At 41.4% G+C, this 26,162-nt stretch overlaps 1 protein-coding gene across 1 annotated transcript; it reads left to right on the forward strand.

Annotated features, from left to right (window-relative positions):
* The first annotated feature begins 6,525 nt into the window (after positions 1-6,525).
* LOC116259234 (cytochrome P450 78A11-like) lies at positions 6,526-8,836 on the forward strand. Its single transcript, XM_031636949.2, has 2 exons — positions 6,526-7,639; positions 7,952-8,836. Exons 1-2 carry the CDS (start codon positions 6,614-6,616, stop codon positions 8,576-8,578), a joined length of 1,653 nt encoding a protein of 550 aa, XP_031492809.1. The 5' UTR covers positions 6,526-6,613; the 3' UTR covers positions 8,579-8,836.
* Positions 8,837-26,162: the final 17,326 nt, after the last annotated feature.

Below are 26,162 nucleotides of genomic sequence, written 5' to 3' on the forward strand. Positions count from 1 at the left end.
AGATGCATCCAATTCAAATCTATATGGGCGGTGGAGTTTGCCTACACCTAATGCTGATACTCCATATATGACTATATAAGAATTGCTATTCTGTTCCATCACAGATGCCCCGCCGCTTGCCATCTTTGAAAGACCTAATATTCATCACCATAACTTCCTCTGGATGATCGATTCTGATGACTAGTTCTTGATTTGCCTAAAGTGATCTGCATTGCTTGTAGTCACTCATCTACAATGTGCTGCTTCCCAGATTATTTCTTTCCATTTTGCTCTTCTAAGTTCTAAAGGGTCCAATTCAGTGACCAGCCTGGTTATGAGAGGCTTACTATCTGTCTATCTGATTCACTATTCCCTATTGTTGCAGGAAATGTCTGACATAGTTTGAGAAAGCAGGCCTCATAGAAGCTGGCATGAAATATCATACTTTCCAAGCTTGAAGTTAGCCATGAACCTTGTTATGGTCTTCCATGTTTTCAAAAATAAACGCATGGTGTCGGTGTCTATTTAGTATGTCAATAAAAGTCATTGCGAGCAACTTAAAGCAGTGGCACAAAGGGGTATCTTGTGTGCCCTTGCCTTGATATATATATATATACATATATATATATATATATATATATATATATATATATATATATATCACACACCACCAACCAATTTTGACGTGACTGCGTCCATACTTTGGCAAACAACAACAAATTCAAGGATGAAGGGATAAGGTAAATTATCAGACAGAAAGATTCGGGCGAGATATTAGACAGTGTCCAGTCCATTGGCTGGCACACATCATGAGAAATAAGATCTTGCTCGGCAATTTGTGTATCTCAATCAATCGCCCCTTATCTTGTCTGAGGAACTTTTTCTGCAAATAGCCAAATAGGTAAACAGGGTTAAGCCAGACCCCTACCAGATTATTACAGAAAATTTACACCCATGCGTTTCTGTTCTTGACCTTTCTCAACTCGATTTCCATAATTTAAAACTAGATGGAGATTTTTCTGGCACCCGGTGAGATATTTTGCTTCGCCCATGCGTGGTCTTCCATTTTACCTACTTTCCTATTTCTTTAATTCGATATATATTGGCACATGTCCCATGCCCTGAATAATTATTTGGTGGAATGGAAAAATAGTTCATAACAGACATACAATGAACTGGCCTGGAGCCCGGAGTGTTGCTAGAAGAGCTGCTGGCAATTTGGCTGGATTCAGCTAATCCTTTTTTCACTCACTTTGGCCCGTATCCATTCATGACATGGGCATTCAAATTCCAAACTGATCGGCCAGACTGGCCTTCTGAGATATAACATTTAGTGCCATGGGCGTACGTATGTTTGATCTATCTAAAGTAGCCAGTCTGTTACTTATTTGATTTTAATGTATTAATCTAGTCATATCTTGAGATTCTGTCTACATCTCTTTAATAAACTAACCATGTTATGGGAACATTTTTGGCTTTGCCGGACTGATTTATCTATAGGTACTGTAGTTATGCACAGCTGTGGAATCATTGGCACTGCACGCCATCTTATCAAATGGCGCACCTGTGTCTCCTAGTGCTGATCTTAGCTATAGTGTTATATGTCCTCCTTTCAATTCACTTGCCAACGATGGGAAAATTTAGCTGAGTTCAGCATTAACTGGCAGCTCTGAAAGTTGGTACCTTAATGGAAGTTCCTGAATTTAGTTTGCCCACAGCTCATCCTCAAGACCATGGTTTCCTAGAGACAAGGTGGGAGAAGTGTATATTAAATGGCAGGCGTCCTTGCTTCCCTCTTGACCTGTACAAAGGTTCTTTGTTAAAACAAGGTGCGAAGTTGGTATATGGACTGTGCATGGCTAGAGTTTGCAGATTGCAGCGCCCATGGATTCTCACCACGGTTGACGTTAAGTTGTACTAAGAGCAGATTTAACTTACATACGCCTTAGCAAAGAGAACATGTGAATTATATATGTAGCTGTTTCTCTATGTTCCGTTAGTGGATCTGATGATCTTCTTTTCTTTTTCTCGGGGGAGAATTAAAGTGCTCTGTGTCCAATTCCACATAATGGGTAGGTGCCTTCTTGGTTAAGCATCATTATCTTGAGAACTTATGTGAAAACTAACATGACATTATTTTTAGATCTTAACTATGTTCTTGCTATACGTCATGTTGACATCTCAAATCAAATAAATACATCCATGGGAGGGGTTTTCGTGGTACGCTCTTGTTCCAAGGTAGGGCGGACCCAGAGATCTAAGCTACGAGGGCAAGAATGATTGACATGATCAGATGACCAGCACCTTAACAGCCAGTATCTAGGTTATGACCGACAGTGAATGGACCCATCACCCACTGGTTTGACACGTTTATGAGAATGGAAAGAACCAAGGAGTTCTAGCTGGGTAGGTTTTCTTTAGGGTTTCCAAAATAATAATTGAATTAAATAGGCCAAGTGGACAAATTCCATGAATATATTTTTAGGTGATCGAAAGTATTACAATGCAATGGGTTGCTTGAAAAAGAAAAATCGCTGACAAAAAATCATTATGCCGGTTTCTTCCGGTGGATGGATTCATCAAAATTCACCTGTTCCAATAACAAATAAACCCCGTTTGAATGATCATGGATTAAGAGAAAAATTAATGGGGATGGAACATAATTGTTATGGAGGACCGGCAAGGCGTAATGATCTCTTATATATTTTTTCTCCAAGTGCATGTAACATAGGTTTAGCATTTGCCAACGGTTCTCTCCATAAAGCCTGGGGACCTAAAGCCCATGGGATTTGAAATGAAGATGTTGTAGAAGTCCGACCAATTATGCCATGCTCTCAGCCAGGTTAATTCAGTTTAGGGATATAGGAGAAAAAATATATGTTGTTACATTTATTTTTCAAAAAACATAATTGGAAAATATGTAAAAAATAATTAAAGTTTAAACCGTGAATTAAACATCTACAATAATAAAAAAGAAGAGTAACACATATGACGCTCTTTTATCAGCCGATAAATCAAATCGGCTTATTCGGGATTCAATTTGAACCGGCGGAGAGTATAACAATTTTTCCCTACTTTCTTTTTTTGAGAGGAGGAATACCAAGCACCCCAAAACCCAAACTCTTGCGGGGAACTTTCCAGCACATACTGTAGCTACCTCGGTTTGTTCAAGTCTCATGGTGGTTAAGTGATCTCCACTTCCTATTCCCAAATACTAAGGTTTAATAATGACAGTCTCAAGGGGATATTGGAAGCTGAGAAAATGAATATATTTTCGTTCGAGAAAAAGTTGTGAAAGCGAAGTTTTTACTTAGATATCAACGCTGTTTGCTTCAATGCAATGAAAGCAGTTTCTTGGTGTTTTTCATGTTAAATAAATGTGTGCAGTACGGCGTGTGGCAGGGGCCTAGGCTTCTAAAAAATTTATTTTCAAGAAAGAAAAACTGCAGGTTTCTTATGACTGTGCTTCTCAACTGGAAACTAAGCTCAGGGGATTTAGCTAATTCATTACAGATTGAATTCCCCAATATCGTTCTTTTACTAATTTGTGCATAGACAGCTGGGACCGACTCTTTCCATGGAGTTTCCTCCCCCCAATCCACCGTCTTGGATCACAACCATCCCACTGGTTGCACGGGCATCTCATGGAAACCGAGGGAGAAGCTTAGAAGCAAGTGAAAGGGCAACACCGCTGCTTCTTAAATGTATAGAAAACGTGTTGAATCTAGGCATCTTAGTCTAAGAGCGAATCAAGGGCCAGTGAGATGGAGAATGATCCTCTAAAAAATTGATAAACCCATTTGTCAACTCAATTTTTTATTGTTGCATCGAGAGATGTCTTGCTTAATTACTCAAAATGCTCTCTTGCGGAAACCCAAAAATTTGGCCGTCATTACAATATTTTTCCCAAAACGGCTTCAGGGGAAGAGATTTCACACTAGTGTTGGTTTTTAAGCAACAAGTGGGAATCGTTTCTATGGATAATTTTCTATTCAGCAATTCAAGGTGTAAAGATTATGAAAAAACTCAAAGCGTGGCCCCTTTTCTTTTGCAGTAAGAAGAAACCACTCCTTTTATTGCTGTTACCAAGCTGCTGGTAGAGTGCAAGGTCGTAAAAGTGAAGTTTCGAAAGGTGTTTAAACACTTAAATCAAGTCTCAAAAAGTACCACTCGGTAGCCGCAACATCTTCCTCATGGTGTTTAAGATTTGGTGCCTAATGCCCACCCGTGAACACCTTTCGTGCAGTGTTCCTCGATTGGTACTTTTTAGGTTATTTGTCCCAGAAAGAAAGATCATGCATTCCTCGCGATCACACCAAAGAGTAAAACGAGCATTGCATAATTAACCACCAAACTCAAGTTCATGATACGTAACGTATATTATGTACTTGGAAAATTTCGTGAGTTTTTGTAGCCACTGCAATTACAAGGGGCATCTTCAGGCATAATGCTGAAGATGTTTTGCTTCTTTGGTTCAGAAGAGTGATTTGGCAGACTACGGGACTTGAAGGCCATAACCATTAGAGTTAAAAAGCTTCTCATCTGCTCGACAGAGCAGGAAACCGACAATGGTAGCTCCCAATTACAACTGGTTAGGCGTGGGAAACTGTTGACTAGAGACAGATCTAGTTTCTCAAACATATATAGCACCAACCCAACTTGCTTGATTAATTTAAACCTTTCTTAACTAATAAGGAGTAACGAATGCTACACCAACCTAGCCACTCCACAGAAGTTTCCTGCTACGTACTCTTAACTAGATGTCTTTCACATATGGCTTCAAGAACCATCCTGATCAGAACCCATCTCCATACTATCATTACTAAAATTGTTCTCCTTAAAATGCTGTACCTACCACTATTAATTATTATTACTGTACATTAAGTTGACATTACTGGTGGCTTGAGTTAGTAGATATTTATTGGCATTTACCTTTTCACGAGTGTGAGATTGTCTCTACTTCCAATGGGTGGCTCCTTCAACCGATCAGTGAATCAAGGAGTTACTTGGATTGCAAGTCTCTCTCTCTCTCTCTCTCTCCGTGTAAGCATTCTTTCAGCTTTAGCTGCACAACTCGGTTTCATATTTGGCTTCAGGTTGGGTTACATGGAAGCATTCGTACCTTCTTTCCATGTTTCTCAAACGATGAACCTCTCAGATCTCCATGCGTGTGGCCGCATGTTCAGTAGCAGAATCCCGAACAACACTAACTTTTCCCGAAAACCAAGGTGGGCGATGCTCACGATGCTTCCCGTAATCTTCAGCTATACGTATTCGCAAATTAAGAAGCTGGTAATGTATTCACTGTAGTTGCAGCAATGGATAAGGGTTCAGATGCTAAGAGATCATCTGAATTATGTAGCAGATAATGACGCTTTTTGTACTGTTCTGTAATCAGACATGCGGTTCCGTTTTTCTTGACGATCGCTTTTCGTGTAGTAATACTACATATTATAGACAGCAATTCTCTGCTTCGAGGCAATATTTTCATTATTAGACTTGAAAATCCAGAGAGCTAGCTGATTACTGTGTAACAGTGTCTGTTTTTTTTTTTCCTTTATTTGTCTTGACAATTAATTTGTGAAGCCAATTGCTTGCTAAAGGTTCTAATGGAGTAGTTAGTACTTCTGCTTTTTGCAAACATCGCTGAGGTAAAACCTCCTCATTGGGATCGTTGACATGCATTTTCCAAATTGCATGTAATATTTTCATGACATCCGGCGCATGGATAAGAGTCAACCCCAACTTGATATATATATATATATATATATATATATATATATATATATATATATATATATAATGGTGACTTTGGCTTAATAATTGAAAATCTAAACTGGGTCAAGTCGACATTTAAATTATATACTTATAGGCAAACTGCTCAGCTATCGCAAGTTTAGTAATTGTCATCCTCCCCCCTCTAGAGGTCAAGCTTGACTTAGCTCGTGGCAAGGACGAGATAAAGCTCGAAGGCTTTCTATTTGGTTTGTGCGGTTTACTAATTTACTAGCATCAGCAATCAAATATACTAATTGGATACAAGAGAAAAAACCTTTAACAACCAAAATCGCAACTAATAAATGGTTGTAGTTACATATTTATACCAGCGTCTCTCTTTTACGGAGTAGTAGTAGGTAGACCATTCTCGTCCATAGATCAACGAGAAACTGTATCCTTAGCTCACTTTTATGGGTCCTAACCCATGTTATGAGTATGTGACATGCACCTGTACAAATGTGGAGCCCAGTTCCTAGCCTTACCTTGAGTTGTGATGAGCTCAAACTTGGCTTGGTTCACCAAAATGAAGCCGAGCTCAGCTTGAACAGCCTGCTCGAATTCCAAGACATACTTACGCTTCAAGGCACCGAGTTCCCTCTTTTAACGAGCCGAACCAACAACGGGAAATGTACTTAAAAATATACATGAAACTATACCTCAAGTCTCAACAGCATTTTAAATCCATGGAGTTTAGAGGTATCTCCCCACCAAACTCCCCTCTATATAAGAGCCACCACCCTCCCCACATTCCTTCACAGTTCACAACACTGCCTCCTTCTCTCTCACTTTCTCTTCCATCGACCTGTTCACTACTGCAAGTACTCTCCAACTGTCCCTAGCGAGCACGAGAAAGAACATGAAAATGGATGTGGGGACGGGCTCACCCCAACCAGCGAAGGACCCAAGCTGGTTCCTCTACACTCTCTCCGCCATGCTCGGCTCCAAGACCTTTGGGGTTTGTGACGGCTGGGGTCTACTATCGTTGGCAGCTGCCTTTCTCGCTAGCTTTGTCCTGTCCTGGTGGTTCACCTCCGGCGGCATCGCCTGGAGAAACGGACGCAACTCGCGCGGGTTGGTCCCCATCCCCGGGCCGAGGGGACTGCCTATGATTGGCAGCCTCCACGCCCTAAGCGTCGGCCTGGCTCATCGTACCCTCCGCGCCATGGTCGACGGGCTCGGCGCCAAGCAGCTCATGGCCTTCAGCCTCGGCTCCACGCCTGCCGTCGTGGCCTCCGAGCCGCAGACTGCCAGGGAGATTCTCACCTCCCCTCACTTCGCAGACCGCCCTATCAAGCTGTCGGCTCGACAGCTGATGTTCGAGCGAGCCATGGGATTCGCCCCCAGCGGCTCCTACTGGAAGCTCCTTCGCAGGATAGCGGCGTCCCACCTGTTCGCTCCCAGGCGCATTGCGGCCCACGAGCCTGGCCGTCAGGCCGATGCCGCCATCATGCTTCGCGCCATCGCGGCCGAGCAGCGGGCCGACGGCATCGTGTCTCTCCGGCGCCACCTCCAGCTTGCTGCTCTCAACAACATCATGGGCAGCGTCTTCGGTCGGCGGTACGAAGTGTCGGCATCGTCGGAAGACCGCGAAGTGACGGAGCTGAGGGAAATGGTGCGCGAGGGATTCGATCTGCTCGGGGCTTTCAACTGGTCCGACTTTCTGCCGTGGCTCGGCTTCATCTGCGACCCGCACGGCATCCGCGCTCGCTGCGCTGCCTTGGTCCCTCGAGTCCGAGCCTTCGTGAGCGGCGTCATTTGCGAACACAAGATGAAAAGAAGCTCCAGTTCTAGCTTAGGGGATGCCGCTGACTTCGTGGACGTTCTGCTCACTCTGGAAGGGGAGGAGAAGCTTCAGGAGGATGACATGATCGCGGTGCTATGGGTATTTCCTCTTTCCTCGTTGCCTCTGTTTTTTTTTCTCTCTTCGGTAATCGCTTCACTAGTTTGTCGGTAGAACTCGACTACTGTAGAGAAGTGTACTGAGGGAGCTCTGACTGTCGTATGTTCGTAGCTTCTCTCTCTCTTTTTTCCTTATAACATATATGCCTGTATGGGCTTATTGAAGTCTCGGTAATGAATAAATTACTTCTAATTTTCTTGATGCTTGTATCTAGTCACCAATGGTGCTACTATGTACGCTCTGGAGTGATGTAGAATATCTTGCTTAACCTCTCTTCTCACATGTAATTTGCAGGAAATGATTTTCCGGGGAACTGACACCACGGCCCTGCTGACCGAGTGGGTGATGGCGGAGCTTGTGCTTAACCCGCATATTCAGGAGAAGCTTCAGAGGGAGTTGGACGAGGTGGTTGGGAAGGAGAGAAGCGTGGAGGACGCGGACGTCGCCAAGCTGCCCTACCTGCAGGCGGTGGTGAAGGAAACGCTGAGGGTGCACCCACCCGGCCCTCTGCTATCGTGGGCAAGGCTGTCGACGAGCGACGTGCAGCTGAGCAACGGGATGGTGGTGCCGGCGGGAACGACGGCCATGGTGAACATGTGGGCCATCACGCACGACGGCAGCGTGTGGGAGGACGCTGGGAAGTTCAGGCCAGAGAGGTTCGTGGAGAGGGAAGGAGGGGAGTGCGTGGACGTGAGGGGGAACGACCTGAGGCTGGCGCCGTTCGGTGCGGGCAGGCGGGTGTGCCCGGGCAAGAACCTGGGCCTGGTCACCGTCAGCTTGTGGGTGGCCAAGCTGGTGCACCACTTCAGCTGGGCGCAGGCGCCGGGCAAGGCGGTGGACCTCAGCGAGGTGCTCAAGTTGGCCTGTGAGATGAAACATCCTCTGTGTGCTGTGGCGGTGCCTCGGGGCGTGGCTCTCTAGAAAGGTTGCTGTCCTTTCGGTTTCTTACAGAAGGGGTTTCTGTCTATGTTTACTAAGGACGGGTGTGCTGCGGAATAATATTAACGAAGTATGGTCCCTAGAGTTTTGACAAGTTTTTTCTAGGGGTCAGCTCTGATCATATATTATATTATAATATTATTTTAGATGTGGGTTTTGTTAGGTTTGAGGAAGTGTGTGCCCCTCCTGCCTGGTGTGAATGTGTTACATAGCCGTCTTTCCTATGTGGTCTCTGTAAGCAACTGCTCTAAATGGAATACTTCGTTTGTTGAAACTGTTTCTCTCGCTCTCTCACCCTCTTTCACACTTTCTCTTTTCTGATCATTTTAACCACTTTTACTATTCGGGTGATGGTACAGCCTTCGACTATTTTTCATCTTTATTGATGGAGAGTCACAATTGCATGTCACATTTTCATATTTTGAAAATGGTACAACAGTGTGTGCCGTAATTCTTGTGCATCATTCCCCAGGCCCTCCAGATCCCAAGAAAACGAAGGACAGGGAACGTGACTAAATATCACCAAAACTGGTTCTTCTAGCGCAGTGTTTTGAAAACTTGATTCGTAGCTCAAAGCCTCCATTGATGTCCCCAAGAATCTGATCTGCCAAAGTCTTCATGGAGTTGCAGTCGTGTTATTGCCGGCTCGGCTCCATACCAGATAGAAGAGAACAAAAGACAAGACCTCCATTCAGATTTTTAAAAGTTTTACATAATATAATGTAAAAGTTTTAGTTTAAATTCTGTTCTTGTTAAAAATTTTAGAGTTGATTTCGCCGTTATTCTTTAAAAATGATTTTTAAAGTGGCGCCTTTTGCAAATTTTCACATGGCACTTGAAACTATTTAAATATATTAATAAACGTAAAGAAATCTCAAGGAGATAGTGTGGGCAAAAGCCCATACCAGCTCGGAGATAGTGTGGGCAAAAGCCCATACCAGCTCACATGCGGCGGGGCTCCACCTCTTGGCCACAACAATTGGGTAACAAGATTTTCTCCTACTTCCGGCCGTCGACACCCAAAACCCTAACCACCGCCTCTGTATTATCAACGATGCCCGACCAGCTGTTGTTGCTCACAGTTGGTTGGCCGCACCAGCAGCACGGCCACAACCACAACCACAACCACAGGCAAGTCGGTACCCATCCGGATTTGGGGTCCTGTTTCTGCTGTCGCACGAGCCATGTGTGGGTCCCGCCGCTGCGAAGTCTACAGGGTCGGAACCCTGTTGGACGAGACATCTGTTCATCTTCTACCTCCAGAATCGTACCAGAGCTCCTGTAGCTGCACACCGATGGATACCTTTACCGCTTTACAGAGAGGGGAGCCGTCAATCATAAATTCCAAACCTCAGCGGTGCACCCCTTACGGTAAGGACATAATGACGAAATAATGTGGAAATAATAGGCGTGGTGATATGGGCAAAGAACCAGGCGGGGGCTGCGGGCAGTGGCAGATGGCTCACTGACGCGTCGAATTGCAGCAGTAACGCACCGCCGGCTGCCAGCACTCGCCGCCCGCCGCCGCGCCAGCTACCGCCTACTACTAGGTCATTACTGTACGTAAGGCAGGCTATGAGCAAGGGAAGCGGAAGGTCTGTGCGGCTGTGGCGCGAGTCAGGAGCTACCAGGCACGTATCTCTTTGCTCGATGCTTCGGCAAATAATTTGCCAAGATTTTGCGGCCAACCACAATTAATAATACTGAGCAAGGAGATGTGACACGCGGATGTTGGCCTTACTGTACATAAAAGAAGCGGGTTTCTATTGCAAATTATGGCTTTGTGTCTACCATAAACATGCAATTTTGTGACAGTATATACAATCTACGACCCTTTTCTGGTTGTGTTTCGATTACACCCTCAAAGAATGTTGTGAGAATCAAGTGTTATACATTATTCTTTAACCAGTTTTTGAGTTCTGGTTTTATATTTAAACGAATATTTTTTTTGTCAAAAACATGAAGATTCAGGCTCTTCGCTTCTTTGTGAAAACCGGAATTTTCAGATGCGCATTTACAGATTGATCACCCGTGAGTGTTAGTTGCTTCTTTGATCGATCTTGTGACAGGAGTTCTATAATTTTTTACTGCATTCGCGCTCCAAATTAACCAACCACTTTCTTGCCCTTCCTCTCACATGGTTACCTTTTATGACATTTTCACCTGCCGCCTACCCAACGCTCGGTTAAGAATCCAATATTCCTTTGAACTTTTCTTGATATTGTGTGGGTCTTCCATGTTTGTGACGGTTACCTGCTGAAAACCAAAAGGCTGTGACCGATGGTCTACTTTTGTATGTTTAACTTACTGAACCATGCATGGTACAGAGAGAGTAAAAAGTTGGGCTTACCAAAAATTCACTCTACCATCGGAAAATTCAAAATTTACAACTGGAGGACCAGACGGCGGGACGACAGGGAGCCCTTTACCCGATGAGTGAAAGTAAAAAACAAACAACCGAAAACATGAAGATATGGTTTTTGAAGGACTACCAGGTTAATATTTAATCCATTATAATGGGCGAGTGAGAAAAAAAATAAGAAAAAAGCCGTATGGTATTTTTATTATATGGCACTAATTTACTTCTTTTTCTTCCTATTTTCTTCTCTCTTGGAAGTAACCTGGGTGACTTTGGATGGCAGTCACCATTCACTCACCTACCTCCAGTTTTACTTAGATATACTGCATGGGAAGGTCGTGATTGCACGGAGTTGAAAATAGTTAGATGGTTTTAGCTCTTATATTCATATAGGAATTCAAACCTCCATCCAATCACAGCTTACGGATAAGACAGATGTAATTAAACACACTGCATTGGGTAACATGCTGTGAAAGGTTAGAGGAATTTTTTAGTAGATTTGATAGAAAAATCCACGAGGTTTTATATATATGTATATAGCGTAGGTGTTAAATTTAGTGCAGACGTATAATAAGAGGGGGGGAAAAAAGAGTGAGGGAGACGGTATGTTCCTCCTTAACTCGTGAATTAAGTCGTTCAAAGGTCAACTATGTTGTGAAGGCGGGCGGACAGCCACCGGGACGCCATGCATACAGAGGGGCCCCTCAAAGAAACGATTATATTTTTATTTGTTCCTTAAGCACTAAGGACGATGAAGTATATATGTTACGCACAAAGTAATCTTTCAAACAATTTGGTTAATAATCTTCGGAAAAATCATTAGGAAAAGCACGGCGTAAATCTGATTTTTAAAAGAGTTTTAGGACTAATAGTCCTACTTTTTACTCAACCATAAACTTCAATTTTGATACATAGGTTGTTACTTTCCTAACATGATATTTTCTTAGTCTTTATAAGATTCTCTGTTTGCCGATAGAGAGTCCACGTAATGTTGGTTCAGGGTACTTTTTTTTATCAATGATTCATTATATTTTTGGTTACGGATTTTTAACTTTTAATCATTCGATAACATTCAGAACACGACAGCAAGCAACTCTCTTGTATATAAAAAAAAAGGTCAATTTTTTCTACATAAAATACTAAAATAATGGAAAATTGAAACCTATCAGCTTAGTAGATGTTGCTGGTGACTAAAATCTTAAAATCTACCCAAAAAGAACATTAGAAACATTAAATATAGCATTCAAAACATGATAAGCCATCCTTGATGTTCGTGTACCAAAAGACTAATTATTTAGCCATCCAGCACTCCTCATGTAACAACTGTATAATGTGTATATCTTAGCTTACTGAGGAGGTGATCAGTGAGTACTGTACTACTGTATCGGAGGAGAGAAATTTTAAAAAATCTGGCTTCTCAAATTTGATAGCAGTCAGGAGTTTCGAGTTCCTTTAAGCATTTCCAAAAAAGTTCTACAACCCAAATGGGAGGGGATCCGTTAAAGAAATGTCGAAGTAAAATATTTTATTGAATAAGTTTTAACATTAAACATCAAACTTCCAACGTAATCCGATTGATATATCAAATTTCTACAATATTTGACACATACTTTGCTTAGAAACCCTTTCTTCCTCATTCAATGCAGTCTTCATTTATCCTCCATTATTGAATTGCATTGCCGTTGAATGCTTAGGCTCTGTGCTGTGGATTCTAAAAACTGAAAAGGGAAAAACACTGTGCCGCACAAAACAAGAAAGAAGAACGAATAGGGCAAAAGCGGGAAAAAAAGGAAGATTCGGAAGACCAACATCCGGCAGCAACCTGTGAGTCGTGATCAGGTAGCCAGCCAGGTGCACAGGACGGCGACGGGGAGTGGTGTGACCGATTCTGATATCGACGGCCATCGACCATGATTCTCAGCCCATGCGGGACGACCGACTAGCCTGTTGCCCCTACGTCGATGTGATAGCACTCATTATATAGGAGGAGTTGTACGCACTCGAGGCAAAGGCCCTGCAGCCCACATGCCCACTCGTACTGCCTCGCCTTCTCAGAGATGACATATCTTCTCCAGCTTTCCTAAGTAGTAAATCCTGAAACCAAGATCTTACGACTGGGATTCCTAAAACCTAGAAATAGATCGTGATAAGAAACACGAAGTTGGTGATCTTCGTAGCTTTCGGGCGCAGCCCCACATGCAGATATTGGGAACTCGGGAGCAGCACGGTCTGACAGGGGCCCCGGACTGGCGTATAACTGATCCGTCTGGGTCTCAAAAGCCCGATCTAGCCGCTGGCTCGTACGGTTCAGCTAACAATTTCTGAGGTGCCATGCAGTCTCCTCCTCGAGAAGAGAGATGGTGCAAGCGGTGCAGAGAGCGTGACTAAATGTCGGTTTGAACAATGGAGTTTGCTGCCTAAGCGTTAGCTAGGTTCCTCGTAACGAGCATCGATCAGTCAATGACTCCCCACTTCTTCCTCCTCCACAATTCTATTACTGGGAACAAAATTAGGTACTCTGGATAAAAAAAATTCTTCACATATCATGATATATGAACAGGAGAAGAAGAGCAGAGGGACTGTAGAATAATTTGGAAAGCACCTCTCTCTCTCTCTCCGGTTATCTTTTTCTTTGAGTTGGAGGGCGGAGAGAGGGGAGGGCCCTGTTGATGATAGCACCGAATCCGGCAGGTGGGTACGGGTAGATCCGAGAGTGCAGAGACTGAGGGGGAAAAGCGAGGGGATGGGTGGAGGGACAACTTGGGTGTCAGTCTTGTCAACTCATCGTTGACCCATCTGTCTCCTTTCTCTTTTCTCTTCTTCTCTTTATTCTCTCTCTCTCTGCTAACCTACTGCTCCTGCGTGAGCGCCGGCCCCTCTTTGTCACCTCCTTTCAATTGCCCAAATCCCCTTTCCTTCCCTCTTCTCAGTGTCTGTGATCATCGTCGTCCCGTCTCTGTTAAGATACGAATTACTTTTTCAAACTTCTCTCATTTATGTCAATATCTACCGATGACAACATACCCTCATCCTGGTTTGGTACTTCCAAATTCATCTTCCACGGCCTGGTAAAAAGTCTCATGAGATTGATCCGAAAAACCCGTGTTTCAAGCAATTAATCTTAGATATGTTCATCAGGGAACGCTATTGAATGTTATAAGGTACAGAATACATTTATGATTGAGAACCTATTGCAAATAATAACTACAATAGCTACAATTCCCAATCAAATCAAGCTGCACAGCAATGAATGAGTATATCAATGCATGTCCCGGTGAGTGCGGGGGCAGAGCCACGCGTCCAAGGAGGGGTGCCCCTTCCCCTGCGTTTTCAAAAGCATTCGGGGATTATGATATAAAAATTAATATGTAACCACGCCCGCGTGCCGTCTTCAGCAGATACTAATTTCTGCCTCGGCCGCTGCCAACTTCATTGATTGGATTCTAGTAGGAACTTCAGCAGAGTAGGCATGCATGTATGTTGACATATGAGCGAAGACAGAGCAAGAAAGGTAATTCACAAAGGAATAAAAACATTCTTTGCACATAAGGTTTCAAGTAAAGGCAGCTTCCTCTACTCAATACACACCAACCAGCTCTTTTTCATGACAAGGAAAGCCATCTCGCTTGACCAACTTGTCAGACTCCCTTGGACCATACCTGTTTGCAATGCCCTATTCTGGCTGTTGCTCAGCACGTGTGCGCGTGCCCCACTAAACAAAGTAATTGATCTATGCATATAAAATTAACTTGGACTGTGCATCCTCGAAGCTAGTTTGGCTTCTTGCACTTAAGATAATCTCCTTGAGAATGTAAAACTCTCAATTGGGATCAAGAAAGTTAGAAAATTTCAATTTATCAAGCACAAGTAGTCTCTATCACATAAAAAGCAGCGATGATTTCTTGTAGTCCAGATTCTAGGAAGGTAATATTGCTATGACGTGAACTACTATTGGAGTTTAAAGACATTACTTAAGTGCAATAATGGGTCACTTTTCATGTACGTTCATTACATCGGCATGCTCATGGATCCACAAATTATTGCATCTCCAAACAGAAGCACCAGAGGAACTTGAACTTCGGGTACTCCTTGGGCCAATATTCAAGGTTGGAGAATAGTACTTTAATTAGTTTTCTACATGTAAATCGTACTGTTTCCTCTTTAACTTTGCCTGCCATTAATCAACTTGTGTTTTGGAAAAGCAAAAAACGCAAAGACTTGTTTAGCAATGCACTTATCTCCTTCCATTTAAAAAAGACTGACAAGCTTCCTGCCTCCATGAGGGCAGACATCTTGCCAAACAAGTCAAGGAAAAGAAGTATGAAACCGAGTTTCGTGTTCGTCGGTTCTCCATTAAACAATTCGAGGGAGACCATTTATTTCTTACCTTCTCTTGGGATCCAGCTTCCAATTAAGCCAAGTTTAGAATATGTGGCTCAGAATCATGGGTTTTCCTTTCCTTGTCAAAGAGGTTGACGCACACGCAGAAAACTAAACCAGTTTTCAGTATATTTTATCTCCAGCAATCACATGTTGCTGAATCAACCCTACCAGTTTACTGAACGGGCATAAAGGATTAGTCAATTATCTGAAAGAAATACACAAGGAAGCTGCATACAAAGCCATTTGTCGCATATATCGAATCGTTTTTGCAAACACATACAATTTGACACAAATCCAGTCTTCCTTTCTGGTTGTTTCTTTAATTAAGTTCCTCTGTTTTTCTATTGAGGATCACGATTCAACTGTTGAATGGGTCGCACTACATGAGTTGGGCGAGAGCTGCTTGCCTCTTCCTCACCGGCAAATCTAAATTTGGTGGAGCCATCAAATTTAGTGATTTCATTGACCCGAAGTATGATGAGTGGGTTTCAGCCAACAATCAAGCTATGGGCTGGCTCACAAATTCTATGCAACCTGAAATCTTAAATGCCTACCTTTACTAACAGACAACTAAGGAGATTTGGGATTCTTTGAAGGAATGCCTCTGAACTGCAGTAGGAGATACATAAGTAAGAAAGAGAAGATACAATCTTTAAAGTACTTGCAGGATTAGGCAATGACAATGAGAGTTTGAGAGACCAAATTTTGTTGTCTAAGCCGCTTCGTTCCTATGACGAAGTGTGTCATACCATTCAACGGGAAGATGCAAGACGAAGGGTGACGAAAGTTGAAAAAAAAATCCGTAGTGAAAAAGAAGAGCCAAAGAAAAATTTGTGTTTCAAACGCAAAGCATGCCAAAGCAATATGAAGGGGATCAAAGACAAAAATCGTCCAAGGTCAGCCATTACGAAAAATTGGGACATGTTCGCGACTAGTGTTGGGACATCATTGGGAGGCCCAACCATGACTACCGTGACAAGGCTCTCACCAAGAGCAATGACAAAGCCAACCACGTCACCCAGGAAGAGCTAGAGAATTTTTTTTCAAAAATTTACCAAATCAAATCTCGTGACTTCGAGTACGTCTGAAGGTATGAATCATGCTTTACTTGCTAATGTTAATAATGTTCATTGGGTAGTAGACTTCGAGGCAACGGATCATATGACCGGGACTCCCAATCAGTTGAATAATCTAAACCAAGTTGATCGTAGAAGTGTTTATACAACTGATGGATCCCCAATTGCTGTTAAGGATATTGGAAACAAACGTTTTATTGAAGGAGGACAAAGCTATGAAGTGTTGTATATTCCTAATCTCACTTCAACTTTGATGTCTGTCAATAAACTTGCAAAGAAATATAATTGTCTTGCTGTTTTCTCTAAAAAGAATGTGATTTTTCAGGAAGTGGGAACGATGAAGGGAATATGCACTTCACAACATCAATTCTAGTTTGTTTGCTGCTGCAGATAAGCCTTATAGACAATGGCATGCACGCCTGGGTCATGTGTCAAGAGAGTGGTAAGTAAAGTGTTACCGGATCTTCATTCAAACGACCACTCTTGTGACCCCAGTGAATTATCCAAGTCCAAGGCTGCCTTTTCCAAAGAAACTCATTCAACTGATTTGTTTGTTTTAGTTCATTCTGATATATGGGACCAGCCCCATTTGAGTCTCATTATGGTTACAAATATTACGTCACTTTCATTAAAGATATGGCTAGAGTTACATGGCTTTATTTTTTGAAAAATAAAAGTGAGGTTGTTGTTGCTTTTGAAGATTTCTTTAATTATGTCTCTACCTAATTTAATGTGAAAACCAAGAGCCTTAGGTCTGACAATGGTGGAGAATATGTGAATAATTTTATGCATCATTTTATGAGAAAACATGAGATTTAGCCCTAAAACACGGGTAGAAACTCCCCAACAGAATGGAATCACCGAGCGAAGAAATAGACAACTTCTGAATGTGGAGCACTCAATTCTATTTTATATGAATATGCCTCTAAAGTTTCGGTCTGAAGCCACAGCCGCTGCGCACCACAGATCGTATACCAAGCTCTCGCATTGGAGACTAGGTACCTTTACAACTCTTATATAAGAAACTAGTGCATATTAAACATAAGTATTTGGATGCAAACATTATGTATTGTTCATACCCCTTTTCGAAACAAGCTTGAAGCTAGAGCTCTTAAGTGCATTTTTCTTGGGTACTCTAATGTCAAGAAAGGCTACAAATGCTACAACACTACTAACAAAAAAATTATTGTCGTGACGTTAAGTTCTTTGAAGATTAGCCTTTTTTTCCAAAACAAGCACGGGGAGCTTTATCAAGAAAATCTGTCATGTCTTCTCCTAATCATGTAGGACTTATGTTACCGTTCAAACCAACCTTGAGAAACAAGCCCAACAAGCTACTCGTCAAGTAAAAAAAAGGTGATTGGTTGTCGATGGGTCTATTGAGTAAAATAAAAAAAATGATGACAGCATAGAGAGAGATATAAAGCTTGTTTAGTGGCCAAGGGATACACAGAAAAGAAAGGAATTGATTATAATGAAATATCACTCCAATAAGTAAAATGAATGTCATTCGAGCTCTTCTTTCGATTGTTGCTAACAAAAAATGGACTCTTATGTAGTTAGATGTTAAAAATGTTTTCTTGCACATGGAATTGCAAGAAGAGATCTATATGGAGGCACCACAGGGAATTAAAATTGGGCATGGATATGGGTGCAAATTGAAAAAAAAAATCTTTATAAGCGCTAAAGCAATCTCCTTGAGCATGGTTCACAAATTTAAATGGCGCTCTTATGAAGATTTGATTCAAGAGAAGCATGGCTGAATACACCATGTTGACCACAAGGCGAGGAACAAAAGACAATATTTGGCTTGTGTATGTAGCTGATTTTTTTTGTCTTTCTTGAAGAACCTTGATGTGACGAAGGGGGCGTCTTTAAAGGTCAGAACTGATTCTTCTTGAAAGGTCAAGACTCATTTGTATGTCATTATAATAATAGCTGACAATGATATAGACTTCTTGAAAAAATAAAACATTATTTGCACAACCAATTTAAAATTAAGAAAAGCTTAGATTTTTTTTGGTATTGAAGTTGCTCACTCTATAAGGGAATTTTTCTCTGTCAACAAAAGTATGTTCCTGATCTTTTGAAAGAAACAAGGATGCTTGGAGCTAGGGTTGTTGAAACTCTTCTTGAAGTAAATTGCAAGCTGCTCAAAGATGAGGGTAAAGAGGTCAAACAAGAAAGGCATCAAAGGTTGGTGGATAAATTAATACTTTACATAATACGCCCAGATATTACTCATGCCGTGAGTCTAGTCAGTGAGTTTATGCACAAACCAAGAGAGAGACATTTGGAGGAGGTGTAAAAAATATTAAAATACTTAAAAGCAAGTCCTAGTAGAGTAATTTTGTTAAAGAGAAATCAATCTCTTGCTCTTCAAGGATATGCAAATGTTGATTGGGCTGAAGACCCTAATCAGAGAAGGTCTACAACTAGTTTTTACACATTTGTAGGTAGTAATCTTGTCACATAGAAGAGGAAAAAGCAAAATGTTGTAGCTCGGTTTAGCACAGAAGCTGAATACAAAGCTATAGTGACTTGTACTTGTGGAATCATCTGACTAAAAGGCTTTGTTGAAAGACATGAGAATCGACACCTCTTATCTTGTGGAACAGAACTGTAATAATATAGCAGATATTTATATAAGGGCTAATCTTGTGTATAATAAAAGAATTGAACATATAAAATAGACTGCCATTTTTTGAAAAAGAAAAAATCAAGTCGGAATAATCAAAACTCTTCATGTAAAAAGCTAAGAGCAGCCTATTGATATTTTTACGAAGTTCTTAAGAAAAATCTCAAGCAAGTTGGGCTACTCACCAACTTGAGGGGAGAACTGTTGGACTATCGTAACTTGAGGAGAAACTGTTGGACTATCGTGTGGATTTCGTAACTACGCTGATAAAAATTCTCTTTGTTATATATTGCTGGTGTGATTCTTGCCAAATGTTAACTAATGAGAATCAAAGAAAGGGCTCGATGCTCCTTGTTATGGATGTAGGCATTAGCGACGAATCACGTTAATTGCTGTTTTTCTTTTTCTTTTCTTTTTTTCCGTTCATTCTTTTTAGCAAGCTCGTTATTTTATTGGAAAGGAGATTAGGTGGGGGAGTAATATGGACACTGCAGAAGGACAGGCCGGGACCAAAGTTCGAGGTGGAAAAGCAGGGGGTATCTTCTCACGTACCTTCGTTCCCACCGAAGCCCCCAGCAATGGCGAACATCACGTGCCCGCTGCACGATTCCCGACGCTGAGTAAGGGAGCCCCAGAGGCCAAGTGGCGCCACTCCATCGCCCTGCCAGGCCTACTCAGCTCCCCACACCAACCAATTGCAGCTTTTTAGCCTCCTCCTCCTTCTTCCTCCCACTCTTCCTTCCTCTCGCATTGTGCAGAATCACGTACAGCTTTTTGGTCTCCGGCTTTTTCCTTCTCCTCCTTTTTCTCCCTCTTGCATTTGTGCAGTATCACGAAGATCACCTTTTTCTTCTTCTTTTTTAAACTCTTAGATGTTATACAGTCGGTCTTTGTACCGAAAAGACAGATCATCGCAGCTTTTTGGTCTCCCCTCTCATGTACGTTTGTACATATAGGTCTTAGTGCCGTCATGTACCCTACGCGGTAAAAGAATTGATGCCCTTTTCCGTTCTTCCTTTCTTATTATATAATATAATTCAATTCATGAACTTGATCGGCGAAAGCTGCCGGCGCCGGCCGGGTTTTGAAAATCCGGTTTCTAGATTTACGTGTAGATTAAGAAAACAGAGGGGTATGTGTATGTATCTCAAGGCATTTTTTGTTTTAAAAAACTCTTGAGATATCGGCGCTGATTCTTTATAAAATTTAGGCTCTACATTCATTTTCCATATTTGTTCCTATGCATATGATTTACATACTTTGGTTTCATCTTTGCAACTGCGTTTCAAAAACATCTGACGAAATCTACCAAATCAAGCCAATCAGTGGTAAAGTTGGATGTCTAAATTCGTGGACTATATATAGTCTTGTTATCCAACTTTTCTGGCTACCACTAATTAATTGTTTTCAGGAAATCGAACAATAATGTACTTAATGACTACTAATGAGAAAAAAAAAATACAAAGATCCCATGCTTAAATCGAAGTCCGTAAATTTACTTTACTTCAGAGTCTTGGGTTTGTCTCCTCTCGAAACCAGATTTATATATTATGTTAATCCTATAGTTTTGTAAATTTTGAGCATATATATGCTCATACAGTTAAATTTCATCAAGAACAAGGAGGAAGTACAACTGGCAGTAGAGATTTTCATGGGAACTTTAGACAGCCAAAATCTCAAAGAACTCGTAACAAACTGTTATTGTTCTATAAGAGTGAGGTTGTTCTATGAATCTGCCTCAAATTTTTTTAGACAATTCCAGGTTCAGTGAACAATAATAATTTGTTATTATTGCCAAGCAAACCATTAAAAGAACATCATCTGCTGTGGCTAAATACTTTAACAGTGATTTTGTTCTTTTAACTAATTATCTAAATGTGAGCTTCATCTTTGGAAGCCTGAAAAATCAAATAAAAGCATCATGACATTGATATATAGAATACATAAAAGTTCTAAAATATGTAAACGATTCAGAAAATTGATTTTGGGATATTATGAAAACATGATTAACTTAAATTTCTTATGTTTGCAGCTCCAACACGGCAAAGATGAAGCCAGTGTGACCGACGAAGACATGCTCAAATTTAATATGTGAATCTGCTTTCCGAAGATTGCAACGCTTGACTAATTCCTGGCAAAATTTGAAATGGTAAACAAATTATAGTTCATTCATTTTTTTTGTAATAAAGGCTTTGGGAGATCCCCCTTTTTTTTTTCCGGCCGTAATAAACCTCAACTCATGTCAAACTATAGGAACTATGACTCTACATATTAATTAATAGCTTAAATTTGATAATACCAAACTCAAATATTGTACCGCAACGAAAAGAATATATATGAAAGATCACGAGAGCGGGGCTATGTCCAAGCGACTAGGTCGGTGCAGTCGAGCCACATGACTCGTGGGGGCCCTTCCCTGGTGACCTCGGTCCCATCCGAGCTACGTCCCGACTTGGGGGTCCCTCCATTGATGTTGCCACAACTGAAGTTGATCCATGGGAAAGAGCAGCAGGCGGATACGATCTTCCCCCTTACTTGGAGTACACCCAGGCAGGCAGAGATCCTTATCCACCTGACTCAGAATCTCTATTCCATCCACCATGGTTACATGCTACCTAACTCACTTCCCTTTTCTAGAACCTTCTCTCTTTTTTCCCTTAATGCAACTCTTTTTTGGGAAAAGCTTGGATCCGGATAATTTGAGTAATTGCTGGAAGGAATCTATGGGCGCACCAACGTACTCAAGGAGCGAGAAATTTTTAGCTGAGGAGCACCCATATCTTTACATTGTAATTTGAAGAGAATCTATATCTAAGCCAGTGAATGACTCTAGGGTCTTAAACATATAAATAAACCGTTTGTTTGGGTTTTTGTGTGGGCAATTGTCCACACGCTTCCACTTGTGTCTCTGCCACGATCGGAGACCTCTTGGCGTTTAGTTATTTAATTCATTGATTTCTTTGAGGGCCGCCCCAACAAAATTTTGGCACTAAATTGGATTTTGGCAATTTAATGGAGTATTTGAGAACATAAACATCGCTATAGTATTTCATGAATCTGTCTCAAATATTAAGGCAAATTTAAATTTGACTTTTAAGACAAACTTATGAGACACTGTGTTAGTGTCCTTATTAGTAAACACCTCTTAAGATTTGATTGATTGCAAACTGATCTAGATGACCAATCTTGGTCCCATTGACCGGCAAAAATGAGGTTCTTACTTGCACATAGGTCTATCTTAATTGGTGATAGATATTGGCAAGAAACCAACTTCCTCATAACAAATTTTCCATTACAACCCTGTGGGGGAAAGGTCCCCTAACCTTTTGTTCCAACAACAAATATATGAAACTGAGCCAGTAAGGAACAGTAAACAAGAAGACACCAGAAAGCTGAAGGAACTAAATTTACAAATTTCTCAACAAACTCGGTCCTCATAACAAATTTTCGTAACAGCGATGGCCGAAGTTGAGGGACGAAGACATACGTTTTATTATAAACATTATTTGGATCTAATTGAGAACTGGAAACGAAGTTAACTCAAAACTACTGGGATTGACAATCCGGCCGTCCAACTATAGAATGATCAACCATTGTTGTCTGTTGCATTTACCGGTGTAGAACCCATCGGATCTCGCATCTCTTCTTGTGCTTATGATGCAAATGTTCTAATAGCTAGCACTGGAAGGGAAAATCGGCCCAATTGGGAGAAAGAGACTCGTGAGTTTCTAGAAGTAAATTGGATTGCAACCAAGCATGTGTGGTCAATTGCCCATAATAGAGCTCACAAAAAGTATTTTTTTTTATATTGAAACTCCTTTTCTCATTTTCATACAGGTACCCCTCCACGATCTTAAATTATATAAAAAAAATGCCGACATCACCAAAACTTTCTGGCTCCAAAGGGGAGGCGAAACCAAGGGAGCTGGTAGTCCTGGAAAGATTTTTAAAAGTAAAATTTTACTTCTTAAAATTTATGTGAAATTTAAGGTGACTCTTTTAAAACCTTTGATAAAACATGGTTGCCCTTTGTGAAAAATTATCAAAAGTTTTGTTTAGTCATGTGTGCCATGTATCGCATTCGGCCCCTCATGAAAATTTTCTAGCTTGATTTGAATCAATCTAACTTTATAACAAAATGGTTGCACTGCACCGATTGTGCGCCTGACCTTGAATGGCCGCGTTCATGCACGCACACATGCACAAACATACATTGAATCACGTTTTAAGTGTTGGAGTTCCTTATTGAAGGGATTTTGCTCATCCAATATGAGAAATGGATGGTCGGCCACTCATCAATTCATCGTAATCGGGCGGGAAAGTGACATGATACAATTCTGTCCTCTTCCCAATAGGGGCTTGCCCATAGTCTGTTTCAAATAATGCTTCTCCAGCCCTTGTTTTATACGCATAGAGAAATTACTAGGTTCCAACCATTAGGTCGAGCACAATTTATATCACAGCTCACATAAGATCAACATTTTGATAGGTGAAAAAACTATATTTTCCTTAAAAGTAACTTGAAGTCAGAAATATATATTTTTTGCATGTTTTTTTATTATAATCGGAGCGAGTCAGATTCAGGTTACAGGCAGCCGGTTTGGAGCGGAGTTGCAGGCGAGTGCTGCGGCCAGGCCGAAGGTTGAAGGATGAATGGAGTTCGTTAGGTAGTGAGGGACAACGCAAGACAATTGTTGCTGAAGTTTGTGAAATGGAGTGAAGCTAACCAGATCACGAATTGGGCGCTCAGCAAATGTTTACTTGAAGTCTGGAGTACAGAGTTGTCAGTCCTACAACGACAGGGGGCTTTTGTGAATCTCCAAAGTAAGGAATGGACAGCAGCGTTGTGGTTGGCAAAGGAATTAACAGCCCTCTTATCCACCCAACCAGATTTTCAACTATCAAGAATGGGATCTTCGTGACGAAAGAGTTCTTATATCCCTTGGGAGGGAACTTTGGGGTTGGATCTCATTATTTCCCCATTTTATATATATATATATATATATATAATTCTCTGACCATCCGTCCATTTGATTATACATTGGGTTATATATTTGAGAGGCGGGAAGTATTCTGGAATCCACATTTTGGCCTTGGCTCCCGAGTAGGGATGTACAACGAACATCAGTCAGCTTGAACTTTATTTGACTCACATATAGCTCGGCTCCAGCTCGACTCATTTAAACTTGTGTCTTTTAATATATATTTTATGCTTATTTTCACATTTTTTAAGCCATTGTAAGTTTTTAAAATTACTAAAATAAGTATCAATGTTAAACGAGTCTAATCGAGTTCAATCCAGTTGAGTTCATCCAGCCCGTTTATTAATTAATGATGTGAAATCCATAATGTTCCAACGGGAAAATTTTATTAAGTTAATTATTTATTGACTTTAAAATTTTATAATAATAAAAAAATGAATTGCTTTTCTTCAATATTTTAATAGTAGAAAATAAATATTTTTCATTGAAACAACTTGAATCAGGACATGTTTTATATTAAATTAGCACTTATAAAAGAGAAGTTGAAATCTTCCGGCCATCCAGCCGTCCAAATGCCTCACAGCCCAATGCATTGAATGCAATGCGTGCGAGACATCCTCTTGGATGGGGCAATCCATAAATCCTGATAAACATATTAGAATGACCATACTGTGTCTAAAACGTTTTTGAATAAGAATTTAAGAGATCTAGTTTTTGTGCTGGAAGAGAGTCCTGCAGGGTAAGTTGGCTCCGGCCAAGTATGCGTTTGCAGCATGTAATCTTGTGTTGCATTCTTGCTAACAGATATAGTTTGTGCAGGAAGAACTATGAGCCTTATTAGAATATGATCATCATTTAGCTGCATTTGGAGCAGAATGTTTGGATTGGCTACTATTTCTAAGTTTGATTGAGGGTGGTGGCCTGGGCAAGAATTCAAAGAAGCTCTAGTTCTGGTTTCAGGTCAAGTTTGAGGACTGATGGCTTAGGAGATGCTTACAGTTTGAGTTTCATGTGATGGTATGGAAAGATTGGCTTTACCAAATGAGTATTTGTATTACGAGTGTGGATATAGCAAGGCAAGTGGATATTTTTCCAACTTTGGTCTTGCTGTAATGCCATTTAGTTGGCAATGAAATGAAGGACTAAGAGTTGTTACTGCACTCGTGGTTGAGATCAAGAGTGGTCTTTGGCAACTTGTAGCATTTGAGGCAATCGCGGAGCTAGAATTTTTTGGGTGGGGAAGCACAAAAGTCATCGGTGCAGCTTTGGGGCACAACACAACTTGCAATTCTTGAATTATCATGGTATAATTTCATGTCATTCTATAAAAATTTTGGATGATAGCGAGTGGCAGAGCCAAAATTTTTTGGCTATGGGACACTAGCAGCTGGCGCCCTGCCAGCTGCTGGCTACTGCCGCCCTTGGGCCTTGGCCGGTGGCCCTTGCGGCCTTGCCCTTCGCCGTTTCAGCCTTCTCCTTTTTGAGTTTCGATGAATTTGGACCCTTCGCCGTTTCGCGGCTTCGCCACTTCGGCCTTTCGCTTTCTAGGTTTCGGTGAATTTGGGTGTAATGGGCGGGCAGACTGTTTTAAGTTTCTTGGTGAAGCTGGATCGCTCATCGCTACTGGAACTCAATCCATTTCTGGCAACCCGGCGTCAACAGGGGCGTGAATCTCCATTCCACATGGAGCTACCTCCGCTACTGACGATAGCCCACACCAACCCCCATGTACCTCTGCCACTGCTCGAAAGGATTATCGATCTTTCATCGGGTGCTTGTAAGACCTGAAGGTAAGTGAAGTGGCTATTTAATTTGTTTGCATGAGTGTGTTTTGGGTTATTGAAAGACAGCGGCCTGTAAAGCTATGGTGGAGCACGATGTCCCAGAGTTGAACCTTCCGCCCTAATGTGGACAGTAATGGTTGTGTGCACCGTTATGCATGCACAGCTTACATACATAGTAAAAAAAGGGGATGTTTTCATAAGGAGGAGCGAATTTAACTGACTCCATGAGGCATTCGATTTCATATGATCTAAATTTCAAGTTTTCAGAATCGTGGATTTAAGATTAGACTCTCCAGCCTCTCCGATCTTAAATCTGATTAGCTGACCTTTTCTTCATGAAAAAT

Source organism: Nymphaea colorata, chromosome 8 (genome assembly GCF_008831285.2).
Source record: "Nymphaea colorata isolate Beijing-Zhang1983 chromosome 8, ASM883128v2, whole genome shotgun sequence".
In the NCBI taxonomy this organism is placed as follows: Eukaryota; Viridiplantae; Streptophyta; class Magnoliopsida; order Nymphaeales; family Nymphaeaceae; genus Nymphaea; species Nymphaea colorata.

Coding starts and splice junctions, on each gene's coding strand:
- LOC116259234 (XM_031636949.2), top strand. CDS start 6,614: ATGAAAATGGATGTGGGGACGGGCTCACCCCAACCAGCGAAGGACCCA. Junction 7,640..7,951: donor ACATGATCGCGGTGCTATGG/GTATTTCCTCTT, acceptor TGTAATTTGCAG/GAAATGATTTTCCGGGGAAC.